Source organism: Pristiophorus japonicus, chromosome 3, assembly GCF_044704955.1.
Source record: "Pristiophorus japonicus isolate sPriJap1 chromosome 3, sPriJap1.hap1, whole genome shotgun sequence".
Lineage (NCBI taxonomy): Eukaryota > Metazoa > Chordata > Chondrichthyes > Pristiophoridae > Pristiophorus > Pristiophorus japonicus.
The window spans coordinates 152,881,519-152,906,890 of record NC_091979.1 but is presented as its reverse complement, the minus strand read 5'-3'; the positions used below and the strand labels follow the sequence as shown (position 1 = coordinate 152,906,890).

Sequence of the window (25,372 nt, the reverse complement as noted above, 5' to 3'; positions counted from 1 at the left end):
CAATAGCAAGAATCCTTCCTCAGATTAGGAGACCAAAACTGAACACAATATTCCAGGTGAGGCCTCACCAAGGCCCTGTACAACTGCAGTAAGACCTCCTTGCTCCGATACTCAAATCCCCTAGCTATGAAGGCCAACATACATTTGCCGCCTTCACTGCCTGCTGTACCTGCATGCCAATGACTGATGAACCATGACACCCAGGTCTCGTTGCACCTCCTTTTCCTAATCTACCACCATTCAGATAATAATCTGCCTTCGTGTTTTTGCCAACAAAATGGATAACCTCACATTTATCCACATTATACTGCATCTGCCATGCATTTGCCCACTCACCTAATCTGTCCAAGTCACCCTGCAGCCTCTTAGCGTCCTCCTCACAACTCGCCACCCAGTTTAATATCATCTGCAAACTTGGAGATATTACACTCAATTCCTTCCTCTAAATCGTTAATGTGTATTGTAAAGAGCTGGGGTCCCAGCACTGAGCCCTGTGGCACTCCACTAGTCACTGCCTGCCATTCTGAAAAGGACCCTTATCATGACTCTCTACTTCCTGCCTGCCAACCAGTTCTCTATCCAGGTCAGTACATTACCCCCAATACCATGTGCTTTGATTTTGCACACCAGTCTCGTGTGCGGGGCCTTGTCAAAAGCCTTTTGAAAGTCCAAATACACCACATCCACTGGTTCTCCCTTGTCCACTCTGCTAGTTACATCCTCAAAAAATTCCAGAAGGTTTGTCAAGCATGATTTCTTTTTCATAAATGCATGTTGACTTGGACCGATCCTGTCACTGCTTTCCAAATGCGCTGCTATTTCATCCTTAATGATTGATTCCAACATTTTCCCACTACTGATGTCAGGTTAACCGGTCTATAATTACCCGTTTTCTCTCTCCTTTTTTTAAAAAGTGGTGTTACATTAGCTACCCTCCAGTCCATAGGAACTGATCCAGAGTCGATAGACTGTTGGAAAATGATCACCTATGCATCCACTATTTCTCGGGCCACTTCCTTAATAACTCTGGGATGCAGACTATCAGGCCCCGGGGACTTATCGGCCTTCAATCCCATCAATTTCCCTAACACAATTTCCCGCCTAATAAGGATAGCCTTCATTTCCTCCTTCTCACAAGACCCACTGTCCCCTAGTACATTCGGATGTTTTTATCTTCCTTCGTGAAGACAGAACTGAAGTATTTGTTCAATTGGTCTGCCATTTCTTTGTTCCCCATTAGAAATTCACCTGAATCCGACTGCAAAGGACCTACATTTGTCTTCACTAATCTTTTTCTCTTCACATATTTATCGAAGCTTTTGCAGTCAGTTTTTATATTCCCTGCAAGCTTCCTCTCGTCCTCTATTTTCCCCCTCTTAATTAAAACCTTAGTCCTCATCTGTTGAATTCTTAATTTCTCCCAGTCCTCAGGTTTGTTGCTTTTTCTAGCCAATTTATACACCTCTTCCTTGGTTTTAACACTATCCTTAATTTCTCTTGTTAGCCATGGTTGAGTCACCTTCCCCGTTTTATTTTTACTCCAGACAGGGATGTACAATTGCTGAAGTTCATCCTTGTGACCTTTAAATGTTTGCCATTGTTTATCCACCATCAACCCTTTAAATATCCTTTGCCAGTCTATTCTAGCCAATTCACACCTCATACTGTCGAAGTTACCTTTCCTTAAGTTCAGGACCCTAGTTTCTGAATTCCTGTGTCACTCTCCATCTTAATAAAGAATTCTACCATATTATGGTCACTCTTCCCCAAGGGACCTCGCACAACAAGATTGCTAATTAGTCCCTTCTCATTACACGTCACCCAGTCTAGGATGGCCGGCTCTCTAGTTGGTTCCTCGACATATTGGTCGAGAAAACCATCCCGAATACACTCCAGGAAATCCTCCTCCACCGCATTGCTACCAGTTTGGTTAGCCCAATCAATATGTAGATTAAAGTTGCCCATGATAACTGCTGTACCTTTATTGCACACATCCCTTATTTCTTGTTTGATGCTGTCCCCAACCTCACTACTACTGTTTGGTGGTCTGTGCACAACTCCCACTCGCGTTTTCTACCCTTTGGTATTCCGCAGCTCCATCCATACCGATTCCACATCATCCAGGCTAATGGCCCTCCTTACTATTGCATTAATTTCCTCTTTAACCAGCAACGCCACCCTGCCTCCTTTTCCTCTCTACCTATCCTTCCTAAATATTGAATACCCCTGGGTGTTGAGTTCCCAGCCTTGGTCACCCGGAGCCATATCTCCGTGATGCCAATTACATCATATCCGTTAACTGCTGTCTGCGCAGTTAATTCGTCCACCTTATTCCGAATGCTCCTCGCATTGAGGCACACAGCCTTCAGGCTTGTCTTTTTAACACACTTTGCCCCTTTAGAATTTTGCTGCAATGTGGCCCTTTTTCTTTTTTGCCTTGGGTTTTTCTGCCCTCCACCTTTACTATTCTCCTTTCTATCTTTTGCTTCTGCCTCCATTTTATTTCCCTCTGTCTCCCTGCATCGGTTCCCATCCCCCTGCCATGTTAGTTTAACTCCTCTCCAACAGCACTAGCAAACACTCCCCCTCGGACATTGGTTCCGGTCCTGCCCAGGTGCAGACTGTCTGGTTTGTACTGGTCCCACCTTATCCAGAACCGGTTCCCATGTCCCAGGAATTTGAATCCCTCCCTTCTGCACCACTCCTGAAGCCACGTATTCATCTGAGCTATCCTGCGATTCCTACTCTGACTAGCATGTGGCACTGGTAGCAATCCTGAGATTACTACTTTTGAGGTCCTACTTTTTAATTTAGCTCCTAGCTCCCTAAATTCGTCTCGTGGGACCTCATCCTGTTTTTTTACCTATATGCACCACGACAACTGGCTGTTCACCCTTCCTTTTCAGAATGTCCTGCACCCGCTCCGAGACATCCTTTACCCTTGCACCAGGGAGGCAACATATCATCCTGGAGTCTCGGTTGCGGCCGCAGAAACGCCTATCTATTCCCCTTACAATCGAATCCCCTATCACTATAGCTCTCCCACTCTTTTTCCTGCCCTCCTGTGCAGCAGAGCCACCCACGGTGCCATGAACTTGGCTGCTGCTGCTGCTCTCCCCTGATGAGTCATCCCCCTCAAGAGTACCCAAAGCGGTGTATCTATTTTGCAGGGGGATGACCGCAGGGGACCTCTGCACTACCTTCCTTGCACTGCTCTTCCTGTTGGCCACCCATTCACTATCTGGCTGTGTACCCTTTACCTGCGGTAAGACCAACTCGCTAAACGTGCTATTCACGTCATTCTCAGCATCATGGATGCTCCAGAGTGAATTCACCCGCAGCTCCAGTGCCACAATGCGGTCCGTCAGGAGCTGGAGGCGGGTACACTTCCCGCACGCATAGTTATCAGGGATACAGGAAGCGTCCCTGACTTCCCACATATTACAGGAGGAGAACGTTGGCAAAAAGAGTGGTAACCCTGAGGATTGGGAGGATTTTAGAATTCAGCAAAAGAAATTGATGGAGAGAAAAAATAGAATAGGAGAGTAAACTAGCAAGAGACATAAAAACAGATTGTAAAAGCTTCTGTAGGTATATGAAAAGGAAGAGATTAGAGAAACTAAACGTGGGTCTCTTTCAGGCAGAGAAGGGAGAAATTATAAAGGGGAATAAGGAAATGGTGGAGACCTTAAACAAATACTATGTACAAAAGCAAAATACTGCAGATACTGGAATCTCAAATAAAAACAGAAAATGCTGGAAATATTCAGCAGGTCAGGCAGCATCTGTGTAGAGAGAGACAGAGTTGACGTTTCAGGTCGATGACCCTTCGTCGGAACTGGAAAAAGTTAGCGATGTAACAGGTGTATGGACAGGGAGAGGGGAGGAAAGAACAAAAGGGAAGGTCTGTGTTAGGATGGAAGGCAGAAGAGCTTAAGAGACAAAAGGGATGATGATGCAAGGCAAAAGGAGATGGTAATGGGGCTAGTTAAGAAACAAAAGATGAGTCTAGATGAGGCAGAATCATCAACAGCTGCCATGGGAAAGAGGGGGGAAAAAACAGAAAAAAAGAAGAAAAAATAGGTTATGGTTTGAAATTGTTAAACTGTATGTTGAGTCCAGAAGACTGTAAAGTGTCCGAACGAAAGATGAGGTGCTGTTTCTCGAACTTGCGATGAGCTTCATTGGAACAGTGTAAGAGCCCGAGGACGGAGAGATCAGAGTGGGAGGGGAGCGGAGAATTAAAGTGACAGGTGACCGGGTAGGACTGGAACAAAGAATATTCCACATATCCCACGAAAAGGCAGGCATAGCTAGGACCCATGCGGGTTCCCATTGCAGCATCTTTAATACTTTGTATCTGTATTCACAGAAGAAGACTGAAAAAACATTCTGGAAATAGTGGGAAACTGAGGGTCTAGTGAGAATGAGGAACTTAAAATAAATTAGTATTTGTAAAGAAATGGTACTGGAGAAATTAATGGGCTAAAAGCCGACATCCATTGGATCTGATGGCCTACATCCTAGGGTTTTAAAAGGTGGCTACAGAGATAGTGGATTGCATTGGTTTTGATCTTCCAAAGTTGGATAAATGGGTCATTTTCCAGTTGGCAAATGGTAACTAGTGGGGTGCCACAGGGATCGGTGCTGGAGCCTCAACTATTTACAATTTATAATAATGACTTGGATGAAGGGACCGCGTGTAATGTAGCCAAGTTTGCTGATGATACAAAGATGGGCGGGAAAGCAAGTTGTGAGGAGGACACACAAAGTCTTCAAAGGGGTATAGACAGGCTAAGTGAGGAAAAATTTGGCAGATGGAGTATAATGTGGGAAAGTGTGAGGTTATCCACTTTGGCAGGAAAAATAAAAAGCAAATTATAATTTAAATGGAGATAAATTCATCATCATCATAGGCGGTCTATCAAACGAGGATGACTTGCTTCCACATGAGTTCACAGATGTTTCAATGAAGGACCCGATGTTCCAGTCCTGAACTCCAATTGAAGGGATGGAAGATGCCTGTGCATGGATTTTTTTTAACGTGTGGCGGCCGTTGCACACCAGCCACTACACGGGCTCGACAGAACTAGGTCTTGGTCCAGTGGCAAGGGTTAACCAAGACGACTGGAGACCTGCTTTGCTGCACAGACCTTGTGCGCACACTCAGCACAGGCAGCAGGCTGATTTGAAGGACCATGATGAATGATAGTACATTGCATCAACTGAAGCGTAGCTGAGGGAGACGTCTCCATGAACCGAAGCATGGCTAGCCCGCGCAGTACTTAACATTTAGCAAAGCCAGCCTGTGGAATTAACAGGACTTATCCTCTCCCTCGAGTGTGCAGTGGTGGTTGCTTTTCTCCTTGCAGTACCCATCAAAGCAGCGACTCTTTCTTCCAAGGGTGTTAGTGGCCGCAGATTTTCCAGCCCTCCTCCTGTTTGAGTTCTTTCTAGTTTGTTTTGTGCCACTTTCCTCTGCAAAGATGAAAATATAACTTTTTAGAGAGGGTGTCTTTCTGTTGGGTGGGACATATATAGATGGTCACATTTACGATTGCAATTCCATTGAAAAATGAAAATATTACTTGCACTAACTACTTGACCAAAGTTCTGCCACTTCTTTTTACAATAGTCTCCAGACCTCGGGGTGGTCAACATTGCACAGTAATCTTCTACAAGTTAGTTCCAGCATTTCTTCATTTCTTTGGGTGGAAATTTTATGTGACCTCTGCTGGAGATAAATTACAAAAGGCTGCATTATAGAGGGACCTGGAGGTCCTTGTGCATAAAACACACAAAGTTAGTATGCAGGTAATCAGGAAGGCAAATGGAATGTTGGCCTTTATTGCAAGAGTGATACAGTATAAAAGCAGAGAAGTCCTGTTGCAACTGTACAGGGTATTGGTGAGATCACACCTAGAGTACTGCGTACAGTTTTGGTCTCCTTGACTGAAGGTTCACGAGGTTGATTCCTGAGATGAAGGGGTTGACTTATGAGGAAAGGTTGAGTAGGTTGGGCCTGTATTCATAGGAGTTTAGAAGAATGGGAGATGATCTTATTGAAACATAAGATACTGAGGGGGCCCGACAAGGTAGATGCAGAGAGGATGTTTCCCCTTGTGGGGGAATCTAGAACTTGGGGGGCATAGTTTCAGAATAAGGGGTCGACCATTTAAAACTGAGATGAGGAGGAATTTAATCTCTGAGGGTTGTAAATCTGTGGAATTCTCTGCCCAAGAGAGCTCTGGAGGCTGGGTCATTGAACATATTTAAGGTGGAGTTAGACAGATTTTTGAACGTTAAGGGAGTAAAGGGTTATGGGGAGCGGGCAGGGAAGTGGAGCTGAGCCCAAGACCAGATCAGCCATGTTCTTATTGAATGGCGGAGCAGGATCGAGGGGCCAAGTGGCCTATCCGTGCTCCTATTTTTTATGTTCTTATGTAAAATTCCCTAGATTTTAGAATGGTCCCTGCGGATTGGAAGGTAGAAAACAAAACCTCGCTATTCAAGAAAGGAGGGAGAGAGAAAAAGGGACAAGTTAACCTGGAATCAGTAGTAGGGAAAATGCTAGAATCTATTATTGACGAGGTAACTGGGTACTTAAGAATTCGTAATAAGATTGGGCACAGTCAGCACAGATTTATGAAAAGGAAATTGTGTTTGACAAATCTATTAAGAGTTTTTTTGAGTTTGTAACTTGCAGGGTAGATAAGGGGGAACCAGTAGATGTAGTGTTTTTGTATTTTCAAAGTGCATTCAATAAATTGCCATATAAGAAATTATCTCTCAAAATTTGGGCTCATGGGATTTGGGGTAATATATTAGCATGGATTGAGGATTAGTGGAAGGACAGAAGCATAGAAAAATAGAAAATAGGTGCAGGAGTAGGCCATTCGGCCCTTCAAGCCTGCAGCACCATTCAATAAGAACATGGCTGATTATTCCCTCAGTACCCCTTTCCTGCTTTCTCTCCATACCCCTTGATCCCTTTAGCTGTAAGGGCCATATCTAACTCTCGTTAGTTCATTGGATATATTCGAGAATCAGCAACACTCTGCGGTAGGGAATTCCACAGGTTAACAACTCTTGAGTGAAGAAGTTTCTCCTCATCTCAGTCCTAAATGGCCTACCCCTTATCCTAAGACTGTGTCTCCTGGTTCTGGACTTCCACAACATCAGGAACATTCTTCCCACATCTAACCTGTCCAGTCCCGTCAGAATCTTCTATGTTTCTATGAGAACCCCTCTCATCCTTCCAAACTCCAGTGTATAAAGGCCCAGTTGATCCAGTCTCTCCTCATATGTCAGTCCCGCCATCCCGGGAATCAATCTGGTGAACCTTTGCTGCACTCCCTCAATAGCAAGAACATCCTTCCTCAGATTAGGAGACCAAAACTGAACACAATATTCCAGGTGAGGCCTCACCAAGGCCCTGTACAACTGCAGTAAGACCTCCCTGCTCTTATATTCAAATCCCCTAGCTTGAAAGCCAACATACCATTTGCCGCCTTCACCGCCAGCTGTACCTGCATGCCAACTTTCAATGACTGATGAACCATGACACCCAGGTCTCATTGCACCTCCCCTTTTCCTAATCTGCCACCATTCACAATATTTTGCCTTCGTGTTTTTGCCCCCAAAGTGGATACCCTCACATTTATCCACATTATACTGCATCTGCCATGCATTTGCCCACTCACCTAACCTGTCCAAGTCACCCTGCAGCCTCTTAGCTTCCTCTCAGCTCACACCGCCACCAGTTTAGTGTCATCTGCAGAATACAGAGAGTAGGAATTAATGGTTCACTTTTGGGTTGGCAGGCTGCAACTAGCGGGGTACTGCAAGGATCAGTGCCTGGGTCTCAGCTATTCACAATCTATATCAATGACTTAGATGAGGGGACCGATCCAATATCCAAGTTTGATAATGATACAAAGCTAGGTGGGAAAGTAAGTTGTGAGGATGGAAAGAGGCTGCAAAGGAATATAGATAGGTTAAGTTGAGTGGACAAGAACATGGCAGATGGAATATCATGTGGAGAAAATAAATTGTATGTTAGTCTTTATTACAAAAGGATTGGAGTATAAGTGTAAAGTGCAATTATATAGGGCCTTGGTGAGACCACACCTGGAGTACAGTGCACAGTTTTGGTCTTCTTACCAAAGGAAGGATATACTTGTCTTGGAGGAAGTGCAACAAAGGTTCACCAGACTGACTCCTGGGATGGGTGGAATGTCCTATGAGAAGAGATTGAGTAGACTAGGCCTATATTCCCTAGAGTTTAGAAGAATGAGAGGTGATCTTGTTGAAACATATAAAATTCTTACAGGGCTTGGCAGGGTAGATGCTGGGAGGATGCTTTCCCCTGGCTGGGGAGTCCAGAACTCAGGGCCACTGTCCGAGAATAAGAGTCTGCCAATTAGGACTGAGGTGAGAAATTTCTTCACTCAAAGGGTTGTGAATCTTTGGAATTCTCTACCCCAATGGACTGTGGATGCTCAGTCATTGAGTATATTCAAGACCGAGATCAATAGACTTTTGGATACTAAGGGATATAAGAATAGCGCAGGAAGATGAGTTGAGGTAGGAGATCGGTCATGATCTTGAATGGCAGAGCAGGCTTGAATGGCCACCTCCTGCTCCCATTTCATATGTTCCTATGTTATGCTTATTTTTAAGACCCCTTTATGGTCATGAGATTAATTTCTTCTCTCCTGTAGAAATCCATCAGTTTGAGTCTGGACTTGGTGGAATCTCGTTTTAGGTAATTGGTCGACTTGATCTTTCACTTTTCCAGCGACCTCTCCGATTATTTGTATCCTGGGAAGTACCAATATAAATCCCAGTCCAAACTCAGGGTATGGACAATTGGTTGATAATCCAGTCTTAATGTTGATGACTAAATCATCCTTTGGCTGCTATATTTGAGTGCAAACATTCAATCTGCAGCTGCAAAGTGAGCATTTTGTGTAGCTTCTATTTTTATGATCTATGTTGTTGCACATTATCCAGTGAAAGTTTATTTGGAAATAGTAAGTATGTCTACATTGACAAATTCAATCTATCTAACTTGTGTATTTACCTTTGTAGACTCCAGGGCACACACCTGGGCACACACCTGGACACACACCTGGGCACACACCAGGGCATACCCCTGGACACACACCTGGAAACACTCCGTCTCAGAGCCGCTGGGATGAAACACCTGGTCGCTCAAAGGGCAGTGAGACTCCTGGTGCAACCCCAAGCTCAAGAATGTGGGAGCCCACTCCCAGTCACACACCAGCAGGGGCTGCCACACCTGGACGAGATACACCTGGGCATGCTACACCAGGTCATGGAGGCGCGACTTCCAGTGTGCGTAAAAACAGATGGGATGAAACTCCAAAAACAGATAGGGGTGAGATTATTTTTCTTTCTGCAAGGACATTTGCACTATGACTGTAGCGATTAATGTTAAAATAATGATTAAGGAAAATATGGCTGTTCAAAATTCTGTGTAATATTTTTGAGCACATTTGAGATCGCAAAGAAAGACTTTAAAACTCTTTAGTCAATTAAAGTAATTGTGTTGTATTAACAAATATAACTAGAAATGGAGGTGTTGGATTTTATAATGCAGTGTGCCCACCCATGAACATGGAAAATGTTTCTTAGATTATTAGCTGGTGGATTCCTTCAGGATGTGAACATATTGGGAAGGTCCCATGTGTTCAATTAATGAATCAAAAGCATCACATTCCTCTCCCGAATGCATTGACTCCTTGTGGGAGCATCACTGAGACTGATGCTACCAACAGTACGTGCACTTCCAACAGGGGTCACTGGATGGAGATCAGTCGTATGAACCTGCAACTAATTTTCCTTTCCCTAACTGGGGAACCTATGCCAATTATAGCTCTCAACAGCTGTTACAGTTCAGGTCAACCAACTCACTGTAGACTGGGGATTAAATCTGGGACTGTTTTTCTCCAATCTCTGGCTGATCTACCCATTAGGTAAACTTGCTGAACTATCAGAGGAGCAGATGTCTCTCTGCAACATGTCATTTTCAGCTTTTCACCAAAAGTCAATCATTTGCTAGCTGTCATCAGACTGATGGTTCTTTTGAAAATGTGTGCTTGAAATAGTCAGCATATCTGATGATTCAAAATCTCATCTAAGTGGTTTGTGAATTTGGTAATTGAAAAATAATCAGATTTTTAAAATGTCTCAATTAAAAGAGGCATACAGAAACCAATTATCCTATCCACAGTAACTGAATTATCCCAGTAATTTTGGTGATTTACCAAGACTATAAATTGACTTCAGTGAAATTTAGTTGTCTCTTATAAGTGAGATATGTTAAATTCTATCCATTACTTTGCAGATAGTAACTTCATGCTATAGGTTTGGGAAATAAATCGAACATGTATATTAAAGCACCCAAAATGAAAAATGTAAAAGGACCAGAGCAGAAGCACAATTAATATTGGATAAGTTAAAACCGACTATATAGAAACAGTTAAATTAGTCTGCCTGATAAGAGTATGTACATGGATGATCTTAGTAATGAAAGAACGTTTTAAGTGGATGGGAGTTCTATTTCACTCTTTCCCCCCCCCCGATGCTAATTTAGGTGGGATGCAAAAAAAGGGAAAAAATAACTGGCTAATTTCAGGGAAAATTCTTCAAAAAAAATATTTCCCTGACTCCTTAAGACAATCCAGCAAACTAGATGCAGTTAACTACCTTTATCCAAAATAATTGTTACTGCTGAATAAGCTGCTTTGAAGCAGTTTTTCTGGACTGCTATATTCTTCAAATGTCATACAACTTGTCCATAGATTTCTAGAATGAAGATATTTTATAAAATTAATTAAAGTCACATGACACTCTTAGTTCTGCAATACCACATTTTTCTTGTAACAGAATAGTCGGTAAGCACAGTCAGCCCATCAGCAGAGTCTCTAGATCTCCAGTACTTCCAATTCAAACCTTAAACAACAAACCCAAGGCGACAGGAATGATATTTGGGACTTTGATTAAGCATCAACAGTTATTGCTTATTTATTGGGGCTGCATGATTGAAGATACTATTGATGCATATTGGCAACTGGGATAGGATTGATGGATGGTGCATTAGTAATGAGAGAAAAATACAATAAATACTCGATGTACCAGATCCATCAGCATCTGAAAAGACAAACTAATGTTTTGGGTGGGGTCCCTTTACCAGTTCTGAAGAAAGTTCTCTCTTTGACACATTAATGGGTCTTTTCTGCTGTCATTACTCTCTTACTCTCCCTTCATGTCAACTCCCCCACCCATATACACGGCCACCTTCTCAATCTTATCATCTCACATGGCCTCGCTATCCTCTCCATAACCATCACTGATAAGGCACATTTGACCATTTCCTTGTATCACTCTCTCCCCATATTCCCCTTTACCCTCATTAACCCCCTTTTCAATTCTGCTCCCAGACAAAACTCTCCCTCCAGTCCTTTACCACTGCACTTTATGGGCCCAAGTTTCCAGATGATTTGCGCCTGATTTTTAGGAGCAACTGGTGGAGAACGGACTATCTTAGAAATCGCAATTCTCCACATTTTTTTTTCTGCAGTACTAGTCAGGTCGAACAGTTCCACTTTGGAACAGAATTTTTTCTTCAAAAGGGGGCGTGTCCGGCCACTGACGCCTGATTTCAAAGTTTCCACAGTGAAATCGTACTCCAAACTAACTTAGAATGGAGCAAGTGAAGATTTTTGTAGAACTGAAAAAACCTGTTCTACACATTAAAAAATCAGGCGCAGGTTACAAATTAGGCGTCCAGAACGAGGGGGGGGGAGGGGGGGGAAGGGAAGTCATTAAATTCTACAATCAATCCTTATTTATACTTCTACAAATATTACACAAATAAATCCAATCTGAATAAACATTTATAAGCAAAGAAAAGATTAAATAAACCATCTTCCTACCAGTGTGAAAGTGCTTCAGCCATTGTTCGTTCCCGCGGGGGGGGAGGGGGGTGGAGCTGTTCCGTTCGTTCCCGAAGGGGGGAAGCCGTTCCGTTCGTTCCCGCAGGAGGGGGGGAGAAGCCGTTCCGTTCGTTCCCACGGGGGGGGGAGGGAGGGAAACGGCTGCCTCAACTTTCTGAGGCTTCCTGCACCTTCTCACTGCTGCAAGAAGCCTCAGTGCTGATCATGGAAGGGCAATGTACTTTTATTAAAAAATGTTCAAAAATTAAACAGCTACAAAGAACTACAAAAATGGCCGAGTGCCAATGTTTCCTTCACACTGCGCGTGCCCCAACGCGCACGCGCAGCGTTGCCGGCAGGAAAAAAACTAATTTAAATGGTACCCGCCCCCTCCCACGTACAAAATTGGCGCGAGTGTAGGCTCCGCCCCCCTGGGCGCCGCGCCAGGCAGACAAGGAGCTGCAGGGCGCTCGAGAATAGCGCGGTTTTTTTTTAGGTGCGAAAAACGGGCGCCCAGCTCGGAGGGGCGCACGTTTTTTATCGTGTGGAAACTTGGGCCCTATAATTCCCAAATACCTCGCCGTTGGCCGACAATTGGTCAGGACATCTCTGCAGCTACTGACTTACTAAACCTGGACTCGGGTGTTTCTGATTCGTGACATCAGAAAGATGATCGAAAGCCCGGAATCAGGAATGGCCTCGGTCCCGAGGGTTCCGGATTCTCGGTGCTGCACCTGTAATCGCCTCCAGCCTTGTAATCCCCCCAGACTTCTGCGCTCCACCTATTCTGGCCTTTTGAACATCCCTGATTTTTAAATGCCCCACCATTGGCAATTGTACCTTCAACTGCCTAGGTCCTAAGTTTTGGAATTCCCTCCCTAAATCTCTTTGCCTCTCCACTTCCCTTTCTTTCTTCAAGACGCTCCTTAAAACCTACCTCTTCGACCAAGCTTTTGTCATCTGCCCTAAAATTTCCTTGTTTTGCTCTGCTCTGTCAATTTTCTTTTTGCTAATCGCCTTTAGATGCTTTATTACATTAAAGAAGCTATATAAATATAAGTTGTTGTCAGATGGGGGCATATCTGTGTTTTTCATCGGAAAATAGGAATTTATCGAACATTGCAGTTCATCTGACCAGTCCCAAAGTTCAAGAAAGATCAAATTATGCTTAGTCTAATATACCCCTCAGGAAGCTGTCGAACTGGATCTTGAAACTGCTGACGCTATCTGCCAGCACTTTGTTGTTTTTTTTTAAATTCCACCACCCACGGTATTTTCACTTCATGGTACTAATTGGAGCAGTAAGGATGGCACTTGGACTTGTCCGCGTTTTACTTTTGTTTGCGCAAGTAGGCTAAGTGACTTTCATGTAATATTAAATAATGTTTCTTCAACATTTAGTGTAATTTGGTTCAGGCAGTATAGAAGAACAATGAATTTTGCTGAGTGATTTTTTGCTTTTCAAGTTTTGATCTTAGATTCTTGTTCACTATCTAATTTCAGAAACACCTGGACATGGCAGTGGCTGGGCTGAAACTCCACGTACAGATCGTGGAGGTGACTCTATAGGTGAAACTCCAACCCCTGGTGCAAGCAAAAGAAAGTCTCGTTGGGATGAAACACCAGCTAGTCAAATGGGTGGCAGTACTCCATTGCTTACTCCTAGTGGAATAACACCAAAAGGCACACCTGCAATGGCTATGGCAACACCTACACCAGGTATGTGGTGATTATAAATAAAAAGCTGTAATTTTGCTGAGTCTACATTTGTAGAATATCTGATATAAAATGCAGTATTTTGAGTTTTATCAGATATTTGGATTTAGTTCAGTAGCCATCAGTGGCCGTTTTGGTACTTGTCCAATTGGTCTATTTTCATGTCTGAGCCTGGATGATGGCGGGAGGGGGAAGGGAGACAGAACCATTGAGATCGCCCCTGTGCACTTGCACACTTCCAGTAGTTGCTAATTTATAACTCGGGACCCTAGTTTATTACAATGGGAGATAGAGCTAGTGGTGTGATATTGGCTCTAAAAAGTGCATTTTTTAAATAGTTAATGAGATATGGAACAAGTTGGTTGAGCTACCACATCAGTTTATTTAACATTTAAAATTGAAGCCAGCAGAAAAATATGGTGTAGGGTCAGGTGCTTTATAACAGATCTTTTGTCACTACTGATGTTTATAGTGTTAATTTCTTCCCTTAGCAAATAAGACTAAACTCAACGGAAAGCTAAACTAAATTAGAGATTATGGAAAGGACAGAATTCTACAAAGGAACTGTATTCTGTTGAAAAAATTTGAACGTATTTAACATTTCATGTTCTGGTAAACTTCAGAGATAAATATTTAAATAATTCAACTTTTCAGGTCACTTGATGAGTATGACACCTGAACAACTCCAGGCTTGGCGTTGGGAGCGTGAAATTGATGAAAGAAATCGTCCACTTACAGATGAGGAATTGGATGCTATGTTCCCTGAAGGTTATAAGGTAATGTAGCATAAACCTAGTGCACTATCTGCATTCTGTAGTGACTTATTCTTTTTTAAAATATTTGTACTTAATGGAAAACACTGACCTTGCTTGGAGCTTATTCATTGGAAGAGAGAGTATTCTGCTGAAGTTGCCTCGGCTAATGACAGGAATATGTACTGAGTGTAGCAATTTTGTGATCCATTCGAAATTTGTGTTTTTTTACTGGTTTTGTGCCTTTCCCAGGTGACGACATGTCTGTCAGCGGGCAGAGATTATGTAGGAAGTGTAAACAGGTCTATTGTAACCTGAGCTTTTCCCCTGTCCGTTTATGTGCGCACTTTGGCGACTGCTCCAGATCCGAGCCGTTCAGTACTTTTCCACTTTTCCCCCTCTTTCCTTTTCTCTTTCTCCCTCCCTGACTGTTCTCCCCTGTCATCATGCCTCCTTTCATCGCTCCTCTCTTGGATACTCTGCCCTCCCAAATCCCTACCTCAATCCTTCATTACTCTTCGACCTTCCTACTCTCTTGCCGCCGTACTAGGCTTGACTCCCTCCTGGATAAGCCTACAGTGTCCCTCTGTGCATCTCTCATCGACTCATCTGCAACCCCAACTGTCCCATCCTACTCTCTCACTGACCTTCCCACCCAGTGTGCCCACCGGGGGCTAATCTTACCAATCTCCTCCCTGTCCAATGCCCCACCCCCCCAGCGCTGAACCTCAGATGGAGGTGTGGCTCTCATCAGCAAATCACACCTTGGTCTGTCGCCCTACTCCTCTGGCACTTTCTCCTCCTATTCCACCTCTCTCATGTCTCATTTAAAAATTCTCGTTCTTTACTGTCCAAAAATGTTATCACTGATATTTCTTCACTACTTTCCTCCCCTCTACCTCTGCATCGAATGACTTCACATCCTCTGTGACTTCAACCTCCATCCAAATTCATCATGCTCTCTCTCCTCTGAGTTCACTAGCCTCCTATCCTCCCTTAATCTCTCCCTCCATGTAAACTCACCAACCCATATTCACAGCCACCCCCTTGACCTTGCCATCTATCGTGGCCTCGCTACTCCCATCGTGTCAATCACAAATATGGCTATCTCGGACCACTTCCTCGTATCGCTCTCCACCCACGTCCCCCTTCCACCTCCCCTCCTAAACCCTGCCTCCTTTTGTGTCCGGCCCTGGTCCAGCCAAACTTCATCCAAGGATTCCCCCTGATCTAGCCCTGACCTCACATCTTTTTTCAGCTTCTCTCCGATCTCCCCTTGAGACCTTTCTGAGCTCATCCTGTCCACGAGACCCACTTCCTGCTCCCTTGACCTGAATCTCACCAAACTGCTGGCCACCAAACTTCTTTTTCTGGCTCCCATGTTGGATGACATTGTTAGCAGCTCTCTCTCCTCAGGTACTGTTTCCCCCCCCCCCTCCCTCAAATCTGCAGTCATCACCCCTCTCAAAAAAAACAACTCTTGACCCCTCCGTCCTTGCAAACTACTGCCCCATCTCCAACCTCCCTTTTCTCCCCAAAGTCCTTGAACGTGTTGTCGCCTCCTAAATCTGTGCCCATCTTTCCTTCAATTCCATGTTTGAACCCTTCCAATTCGGAGTCCATGCCTACCACAGTACCGAAACAGCTCTCATCAAGTCACAACTGACATCCTTTGTGACTGTGACAAAGGTAAACTATCCCTCCTTATCCTTCTTGACTTGTCTGCAGCCTTTGACATGGTTGACCACTTTATCTTTCTCCAATGCCTCTCCACTGCCTCTCCACTGTCATTCCGCTGGGTGGGACTGCACTTGCCTGGTTCCATTCTTAACTATCTAACCGTAGTCAGCAAATCATCTCCAACGACTTCTCTTCCCGCATCCGCATCGTTGCCTTCTTGGTCCCTTCCTATTTCTAGTCCACATGTTGCCCCTTGGCGACATCATCCGAAAGCACAGGGTCAGCATCCACCTGTACGCGAATGACACCCAGCTCTACCTCAATACCACTTCTCTCGACCCCTCCACAGTCTCTCAATTTTCAGATTGCTTGTCCAACATCCAGTTCTGGATGATCAGAAGTTATTGGGAAGACCGAAGCCATTATTTTCAGACCCCACCACAAACTCTGTTCCCTAGCCACTGATTCCATCCTTCTCGCCAACTTCTGTCTTAGGCTGAGCCAGGCTATTTGAAACCTTGCTGTCACATTGACCGTGAAATGAGCTTTCGACCACATATACGCAGCATAACTAAGACCGCCTATTTCCACCTCCGTAACATCGCCCGTCTCCGCCCTTGCCTCAGCTAATCTGCTGCTGAAACCCTCATCCATGCCTTTGGTACCTCTAGACTTGACGATTTCAACGCTGGTCTCCCACATTCTACCCTATGTAATCTAGAAGTGATCCAAACTCAGCTGTCCGTGTGCTAACTCTCACCAAGTCCCGTTCACCCATCACCCCTGTGCTCGCTGACCTATATTGGCTTCTGGTTAAGCAATGCCTCGCTTTCAAAATTTTGATCCTTATTTTCAAATCCCTCCATTGCCTCACCCCTCCCTATCTCTATAATCTCCTCCAGCCCCACAACCCTCCGATGTTTGCGCTCCTCTAATTCTGCCCTCTTGACCATCCCTGATTATAATGATTAAGGGAAGATAGACTATGAAAGTAAACGAGCATGAAATATAAAAACTGATAGCAAGAGTTTCTATTGGTATATAAAAAAGAAGAGTGGCTAAAGTAAATGTTGGTCCCTTAGAGGACGAGACCGGGGAATTAGTAATGGAGAACATGGAGATGGCAGAAATTCTGAACAAATATTTTGTATCAGTCTTTATGGTAGAGGACACTAACAATATTCCAACAGTGGATAGTCGATGGGCTATCGGGGAGGAGGAACTTAACACAAATGAAGTGGTACTCAGTAAGATAATGGGACTAAAGGCAGATAAATCCCTTGGACCTGATGGCTTGCATCCTAGGATCTTAAGAGAAGTAGTGGCAGGGATTGTGGATGCATTGGTTGTAATTTACCAAAATTCCCTGGATTCTGGGGAGATCCCACCAGATTGGAAAACTGCAAATGTAACACCCCTATTTAAAAAAGGAGGCAGACAAAAAGCAGGAAACTATAGACCAGTTAGCCTAGCATCTGTGGTTGGGAAAATGTTCGAGTACATTATTAAGGAAGCAGTAGCAGGACATTTGGAAAAGCAAAATTCGGTCAGGCAGAGTCAACATGAATTTATGAAGGGACAGTCATGTTTGACAAATTTGCTGAAATTCTTTGAGGATGTAATGAATAGGGTGGATAAAGGGGAACCAGTGGATGTGGTGTATTTGGACTTCCAAAAGGCATTTAATAAGGTGCCACATAAAAGGTTACTGCAAAAGATAAACGTTCACAGGGTTGGGGGTAATATATTAGCATGGATAGAGGATTGGCTAACTAACAGAACCGAGAGAGATAGGGATAAATGGTTCATTCTCTGGTTGGCAACCAGTAATTAGTGGGGTGCCGCAGGGATCAGTGCTGGGAACCCAACTATTTACAATCTATATTAACGACTTAGAAGAAGCGACTGAGTGTAACGTAGCCAAGTTTGCTGACTATACAAAGGTGGGAGGAAAAGCAATGTGTGAGAAGGACACACAAAATCTGCAAAAGGACATTGACAGGCTAAGTGAGTGGGCAAAAATTTGGCAGATGGAGTATAATGTTGGAAAATGTGAGGTCATGCACTTTGGCAGAAAAAAAATCAAAGAACAAGTTATTATTTAAATGGAGAAAGATTGCAAAATGTTGCAGTACAGTAGAACCTGGGGGTACTTGTGCATGAAACACAAAAGGATAGTATGCAGGTGCAGCAAATGATCAGGAAGTCCAATGGAATCTTGGTCTTTATTGCAAAGGGGGATGGAGTATAATATCAGGGAAGTCATACTACAGCTATACAATGTATTGGTGAGGCCACACCTTGGAATACTGCATGCAGTTTTGGTTTCCATATTTACGAAAGGATATACTTGCTTTGGAGGCAGTTCAGAGAAGATTCACGTGTTGATTCAGGGGATGATAGGGTTGACTTATGAGAAAAGGTTCATAGGTTGGGCCTCTACTCATTGCAATTCAGAAGCATGGGCCCAACATTGCCCAAGCCGTTTTTTCGGCGCACTGACCTGAAGCGCGCCGACTTTGCACACTGGAAAGGGCGCCAGAAAGAAGGGGCCCCATCCTGGCCGCTCTTTGGAGTCCCCGGAGTCGTGGCATAGTGTGCAGACTGAAGGGGTGGGTGGAGCAACAGGCCAGCACAGAAAGCACTGCCGGCACCTGCGCGCATGCTCAGTGAGGGCTGTGCGCATGCTCCTGCCCTCCCAGCGCGTCCTGTGGGCTGTGAGCAGGACCCGATGCTCGCAGCCCCTAGTCGAAGGGACGCCCGATCTTGCCGCACCCTATTCCTGGCTGAGTGAAATTCCCGCACCGGTCGGCTGGCCCACTGAGTTCCCGGGCGAGGTAGGACTTCGATTTTTTATTTAGTGATTATGTGTGCTTGAGAGTTTTGATTTCGGGGGGGTAGGGTGGGGGGGAGAAAGTGGGGAGGAGGAGGAAGAGGTGAGTTTTTTTGGGGGGGGAGGAGGAGGAGAGTTTTTGGGGGGCGAGGAGGAGAGTTTTTGGGGGGCGAGGAGGAGGTGAGTTTTTGGGGGTGGGGGGGAGAGAGAGAGTTTGTGGGGTGGGGGGGGGGAGAGAAGAAAAGAGAGAGAGTGTTTTGCATACCAAAATCTCTCTCTCTGGCTACCCCCCCGGTAACGCCGCGGCCAGCAGCTTGCATTTCTCCGGTAGGCTTTACTTCATTTTTATTATTTTAATTGTTTGAGCTTTTCCTTGCAATGTTTGGTGCTTGGTTGTTGAGATCCTCTCCAGTTCTTCCGTCCCCTATCCCTGCCCTAATATCTGCCGAATGTGCGCTGCTTTTTCTTCACTGCCCGCAACGTTTTTCAGAGCTGGCCACACACTCTGACCTAAGTCGATTTGGAGTAAGATTTTGCTGGCCAAAGTGGCATAAATGGCCAAAACTGGGTTAAGTGTCTGGCAACGTCCCCTTTTGGGGAAAAAAACTGACCTAAAGAAAAATCGTACCTAACTGACTTACTCTGCAGCAAATCTTTTGAGGAAAATGGCATTTTTTAAACTTACGCCAGAAAAAACAACTTACTCCAAAAAAATTGATGCAAGTCATAGCTAAATGAGAGGTGATCTTATTGAATTGTATAAGATTATGAGGGGGCTTGACAAGGTGGATGCTGAGAGGATGTTTCCACTGATGGGGGAGACCAGAACTAGAGGGCATGATCTTAGAATAAGGGGCCGTCCATTTAAAACTGAAATGAGGAGAAATTTCTTTGAGGGTTGTAAATCTGTGGAATTCGCTGTCCCAGAGAGCTCTGGAAGCTGGAACATTGAATAAATTTAAGACAGAGATAGACAGTTTTATAACCAATAAGGGGTTATGGGGAGCGGGCAGGGAAGTGGAGCTGAGTCCATGATCAGATCAGCCATGATCTTATTGAATGGCGGAGCAGGCTCGAGGGGCCGTATGGCCTACTCTGCTTCGATTTCTTATGTTCCTATAATTGCTCAACCATTGGTGGCTGTGCTTTCTGTTGCCTAGGCCCCAAACTCTGGAACTTCCTGCCTAAACCTCTCTGCTTCTCTATCTCTCTTTCCTCCTTCAAGACGCTCCTTAAAACCTCCCTCTTTGAACAAGCTTTTGGTCACCTGCGCTAATTTCTACTTGTGCGGCTCGGTGTCAAATTGTTTTATCTCAATACTGCTGTGAAGCTCCTTGGGACATTTCACTCTTAAAGTCGCTATATAAATGCAAGTTCTTCTCATCATGAATATAGGTGTCTCTTTATTAGGGATGAATGTCATTGTTCACTTGGTACTGTTGTGGACATACCAAGTCAAATAGCATTTAATTATTGTCCTGTTTAAAGGCATATCTCTGGGGAAATGGGAGTTTGGGTTTTGAAGAGGGTGGAGAAGAATGCCAAGTGAACCACTCAAATGAGAGCTTAACTATAAATGCTATCATTAGACTTCATTTGCACCAGAAGAGCGATACTGATGTGATGATGGTAACATGATGAAAGAGATGCTCAGTATTTATTTTTCAGTTTAATACTCGTCAGTGAAAGGGCAAAGAGTTGATTTGGTAATGTTATTTGTCCTGGTTTTAAAATTTAAACAACTGTTTACTGAGAGCTGTTAGTCCATTGATGTATTGAATAAGGAAAGAATTGTCCAAGAAAATGCTGAAATTAAAACTCGGCTAATCCGAAGGAAAAATTGTTGTACTCTTATTTTGTTATACAGGTTCAACCTCCCGAATCCGGCAACCTCGCGACAGAGACCGAGCCGGTTTTCGTGTTTTTCCGGATTGCGGAACATCTTTCTGACGTCACTAATCCGGAAACACCCGAGCCCAGATTCGGGTATTTCCAGATTTCAGAACGTCAGGTGGGGGGTGGGGGTGCTCGCTGAGGAGCTGTTCGGGTCGCCGGCCCCATCTATGAGGTCATTGGGTGCGGCCCCGCAGCCGAGGAAGTGTTCGGGTGGGGCCCCATCTCCGAGGAAATGTTCGGGTGGGGCCCCGCCACCGTGGAGGAGTTCCTTGTCTGGCCCAAGGTAGGTGGGGTCGGAAAGGGGAGGGAGGGGGGCCAGGGCGGTCGGACCGGAGCGAGGTCGGGCTGCCTGAAGTCGGGCTGGGGCAAAGTCGGTTCACCGGGGGGGGGGAGGGGGTCCGAATATCGGAACATTTTCCGGTTTCCGGACGACCCCGCCATGGATCGGCCCAGATTTCAGAACATTCTGGATTCCGGGACTCCGGATTTTGGAGGTCGAACCTGTGTCTAGATTTTTGCGCTCATTTATTCAATGAACATTAATAGCTTTTTTTTTAAATGCTCTCAGGTCCTTCCACCTCCAGCTGGCTATGTCCCAATCCGAACACCTGCTCGTAAACTGACTGCAACGCCAACACCACTTGGAGGCCTAACTGGTTTCCACATGCAGTCTGAAGAACGCTCTGCAAAGAACATGAACGACCAGCCCTCTGGGAACCTTCCATTCCTGAAGCCCGATGACATCCAATACTTTGACAAATTGCTGGTAAGTGTGGTTGAGAATTTTGTAGTTGCCTGATTTCCCACCCGTAAAATTGGGTATATACATGAAAGGTAAATAGGAATGTGGATTACAAATTTTATTCGGTAAGGAAGAGTTTGTAGGTTGTAAGTTACATTGATAGCAAACAGGTTGTATCAGTACAAAAGCAAAATACTGCAGATGCTGGAATCTGGAATAAAAATAGAAAATGCTGGAAATCTGTAGAGAGAAAGCAGAGTTAACGTTTCGGGTCAGCCAGTTCTGACGAAGGGTCATCGACCCGAAACGTTAACTCTGCTTTCTCTCCACCGATGCTGCCTGACCCGATGAGGTTGTATCAATGTCTTTTTGAAAGTGAAATAACCTCCTTGGATTGTTGCCCATGGTGTATATGGTTCACACAAATATGGTGACTCAAACTGAACTAGTTTACACTTGAAAATAACATGAAACTTTGAGCAGTTAAAATGCTTGGTGCACTGCATACAGTTTTGGTCTTAATTAAAGAGGGATATACTTGCATTGGCCAGAAATAGCAGCGAACCCGGGGACTGGGAGAAATTTAGAACTCAGCAAAGGAGGACAAAGAGTTTGATTAGGGCAGGGAAAATAGAGTACAAGAGGAAGCTTGCAGGGAACATTAAAATGGACTGCAAAAGTACTTTGAACAAGTACTTTGGTTCGGTATTCACTAAGGAGGACACAAACAACCTTCCGGATATAAAAGGGGTCAGAGGGTCTAGTAAGAAGGAGGAACTGAGGGAAATCCTTATTCGTTGGGAAATTGTGTTGGGGAAATTGATGGGATTGAAGGCCGATAAATCCCCAGGGCCTGATGGTCTGCATCCTAGAGTACTTAAGGAGGTGGCCTTGGAAATAGCGGATGCATTGACAGTCATTTTCCAACATTCCATAGACTCTGGATCAGTTCCTATGGAGTGGAGGGTAGCCAATGTTAACCCCACTTTTTAAAAAAGGAGGGAGAGAGAAAACGGGGAATTATAGACTGGTCAGCTTGACATCAGTAGTGGGGAAAATGTTGGAATCAATTATAGCAGCGCATTTAGAAAAAGGTAACATGATAGGTCCAAGTCAGCATGGATTTGTGAAAGGGAAATCATGCTTGACAAATCTTCTGAAATTTTTTGAGGATGTTTCCAGTGGAGTGGACAAGGGAGAAGCAGTTGATGTGGTGTATTTGGACTTTCAGAAGGCTTTCGACAAGGTCCCACACAAGAGATTAGTGTGCAAAGTTAAAGCACATGGGATTGGGGATAGTGTGCTGATGTGGATTGAGAACGGGTTGTCAGACAGGAAGCAAAGAGTAGGAGTAAATGGGTACTTTTCAGAATGGCAGGCAGTGACTAGTGGGGGGTGCCGTAAGGTTCTGTGCTGGGGCCCCAGCTGTTTACATTGTACATTAATGATTTAGACGAGGGGATTAAATGTAGTATCTCCAAATTTGCGGATGACACTAAGTTGGGTGGCAGTGTGAGCTGCGAGGAGGAGGCTATGAGGCTGCAGAGTGACTTGGAAAGATAGGTTAGGTGAGTGGGCAAATGCATGGCAGATGAAGTATAATGTGGATAAATGTGAGGTTATCCACTTTGGTGGTAAAAACAGAGAGACAGACTATTATCTGAATGGTGACAGATTAGGAAAAGGGGAGATGCAACGAGACCTGGGTGTCATGGTACATCAGTCATTGAAGATTGGCATGCAGGTACAGCAGGCGGTTAAGAAGGCAAATGGCATGTTGGCCTTCATAACGAGGGGATTTGAGTACAGGGGCAGGGAGGTGTTGCTACAGTTGTACAGGGCCTTGGTGAGGCCACACCTGGAGTATTGTGTACAGTTTTGGTCTCCTAACTTGTGGAAGGACATTCTTGCTATTGAGGGAGTGCAGCGAAGGTTCACCAGACTGATTCCCGGGATGGCGGGACTGACCTATCAAGAAAGACTGGATCAACTAGGCTTGTATTCACTGGAGTTCAGAAGAATGAGAGGGGATCTCATAGAAACGTTTAAAATTCTGATGGGTTTAGACAGGTTAGATGCAGGAAAAATGTTCCCAATGTTGGGGAAGTCCAGAACCAGGGGTCACAGTCTAAGGATAAGGGATAAGCCATTTAGGACCGAGATGAGGAGAAACTTCTTCACCCAGAGAGTGGTAAACCTGTGGAATTCTCTACCACAGGAAGTTGTTTGAGGCCAATTTACTAAATATATTCGAATAGGAATTAGATGTAATCCTTACTACTAGGGGGATCTTGGGTTATGGCGAGAAAGCAGGAATGGGGGGTACTAAGGTTGCATGTTCAGCCATGAACTCATTGAAGGGCCGAATGGCCGACTCCTGCACCTATTTGTTTCTATGTTTCTAAGGTTCACGAGGTTGATACTGAGATGAAGGGGTTATTTTAGGAAGAAAGGTTGGGCCTATACTCATTGGGGTTTAGAAGAATGATTGAAGATCTTATTGAAACATGCAAGATACTGAGGGGGCTTGACAGAGTATATGCAGAGAGGATGTTTCCCCTTGTGGGAGAATCTAGAACTAAGGGCATAGTTTCAGAATAAGGGGTCACCCATTTAAAACTGAGCTGAAGAGGAATTTCTTCTCTGAGGGTTGTGAATCTTTGAAATTCTCTACCCCAGAGAGCTGTGGAGGCTGTTGAATATATTTAATATATTGAATATATTTAAGGTGGAGATAAGACAGATTTTTGAATAATAGGGGAGTTAAGGGTAATGGGGAGCGGACAGGAAAGTGGAGTTGAGGGAGAGATCAGATCAGCAATGATCTTACTGAATGGCGGAGCAGGCTCGAGGGGCAAATGGCCGACTTTTTTTTTTCTTGTGTCTGGACGATGCTGTTGTCACTTCCCAGAGTACTGTAAATATGTAAATGATGCAATATGGGTTACATCCATGTTGCTCACGTGAAATGAGAAGAATGTATTAACGTGACAATTATGTATATCTTTGCAGCATTTGTGAGAGACTTCCTGTCTCAAATGTTTTGCAAAATGATGACCACTGAGCAGGAGAGAAGGGGGGAAAGGATGTTAATCGAAGGGAATGTTATTAAGGAGGCTTTTGAAAGCAGAGAATGGTGGAGAGAAGGGTGTGTGTAAGAATATACAGTTGGAGGAGATTACAGAATTAGATTGACAAGACCATGGAGGAATTTGAACGCTTGAACAAGGATCTTATAATATAATAGAGCATGGTAAAGATAGAGCTGCCAGTGATGTAGAATATTGTGTGGGTAATGTGGGATGCTATGGGCCCAAGTTTCGAGCCGAGCCGAGAAAGGCGCAGTCCCAACCTGGCTGCCCGTTTTTCGCGCCACAAAGTGTGCCTAAAAAAAACTTCCAGATTCTCCAGCTCCCTGCAGGTCGTTTGCAGCTCGGCGCAGCGCAGCACGAGCTGCAGGAGGCGGAGCCCGGTCCCTGCGCTGAAAACAGTGCCGGGACCTCTGCACATGCGCGCTACAGTGGGCACTCAAGTGCAGTAGCTCCAGGCGGCGAAAACTGTGTGGGAGGGGCCAAAGCACGCAGCCCCTAGCCCTGGTCGAATGGCCTCGCTGGGGCTGCGTGAATAAGGCTCCTCCAACGGCCAGCTCCTGCTTCCCGACTCGACTCGACTCTCCCCCACCCCGGACCCGACCCGACTCCCGCTCCCCTGCCAGCCCCCCGACCCGACCCGACTCCCGATCACCCGGACCCGACCCGACCCCCCGGACTGGACCCGACCCGACTCCCGC

At 44.9% G+C, this 25,372-nt stretch overlaps 1 protein-coding gene across 2 annotated transcripts in view; it reads left to right on the top strand.

Moving 5' to 3' along the window:
* Positions 1-25,372, top strand: part of sf3b1 (splicing factor 3b, subunit 1) — a 65,939-nt gene that overhangs the window by 13,050 nt on the left and 27,517 nt on the right. For both annotated transcript variants that reach the window (XM_070875909.1, XM_070875910.1), the window contains 4 exons: positions 9,094-9,403; positions 13,467-13,682; positions 14,334-14,455; positions 21,409-21,606. In XM_070875909.1, coding sequence (XP_070732010.1) covers positions 9,094-9,403; positions 13,467-13,682; positions 14,334-14,455; positions 21,409-21,606 — 846 coding nt within the window. The remainder of the gene's footprint in view (positions 1-9,093; positions 9,404-13,466; positions 13,683-14,333; positions 14,456-21,408; positions 21,607-25,372) is intronic.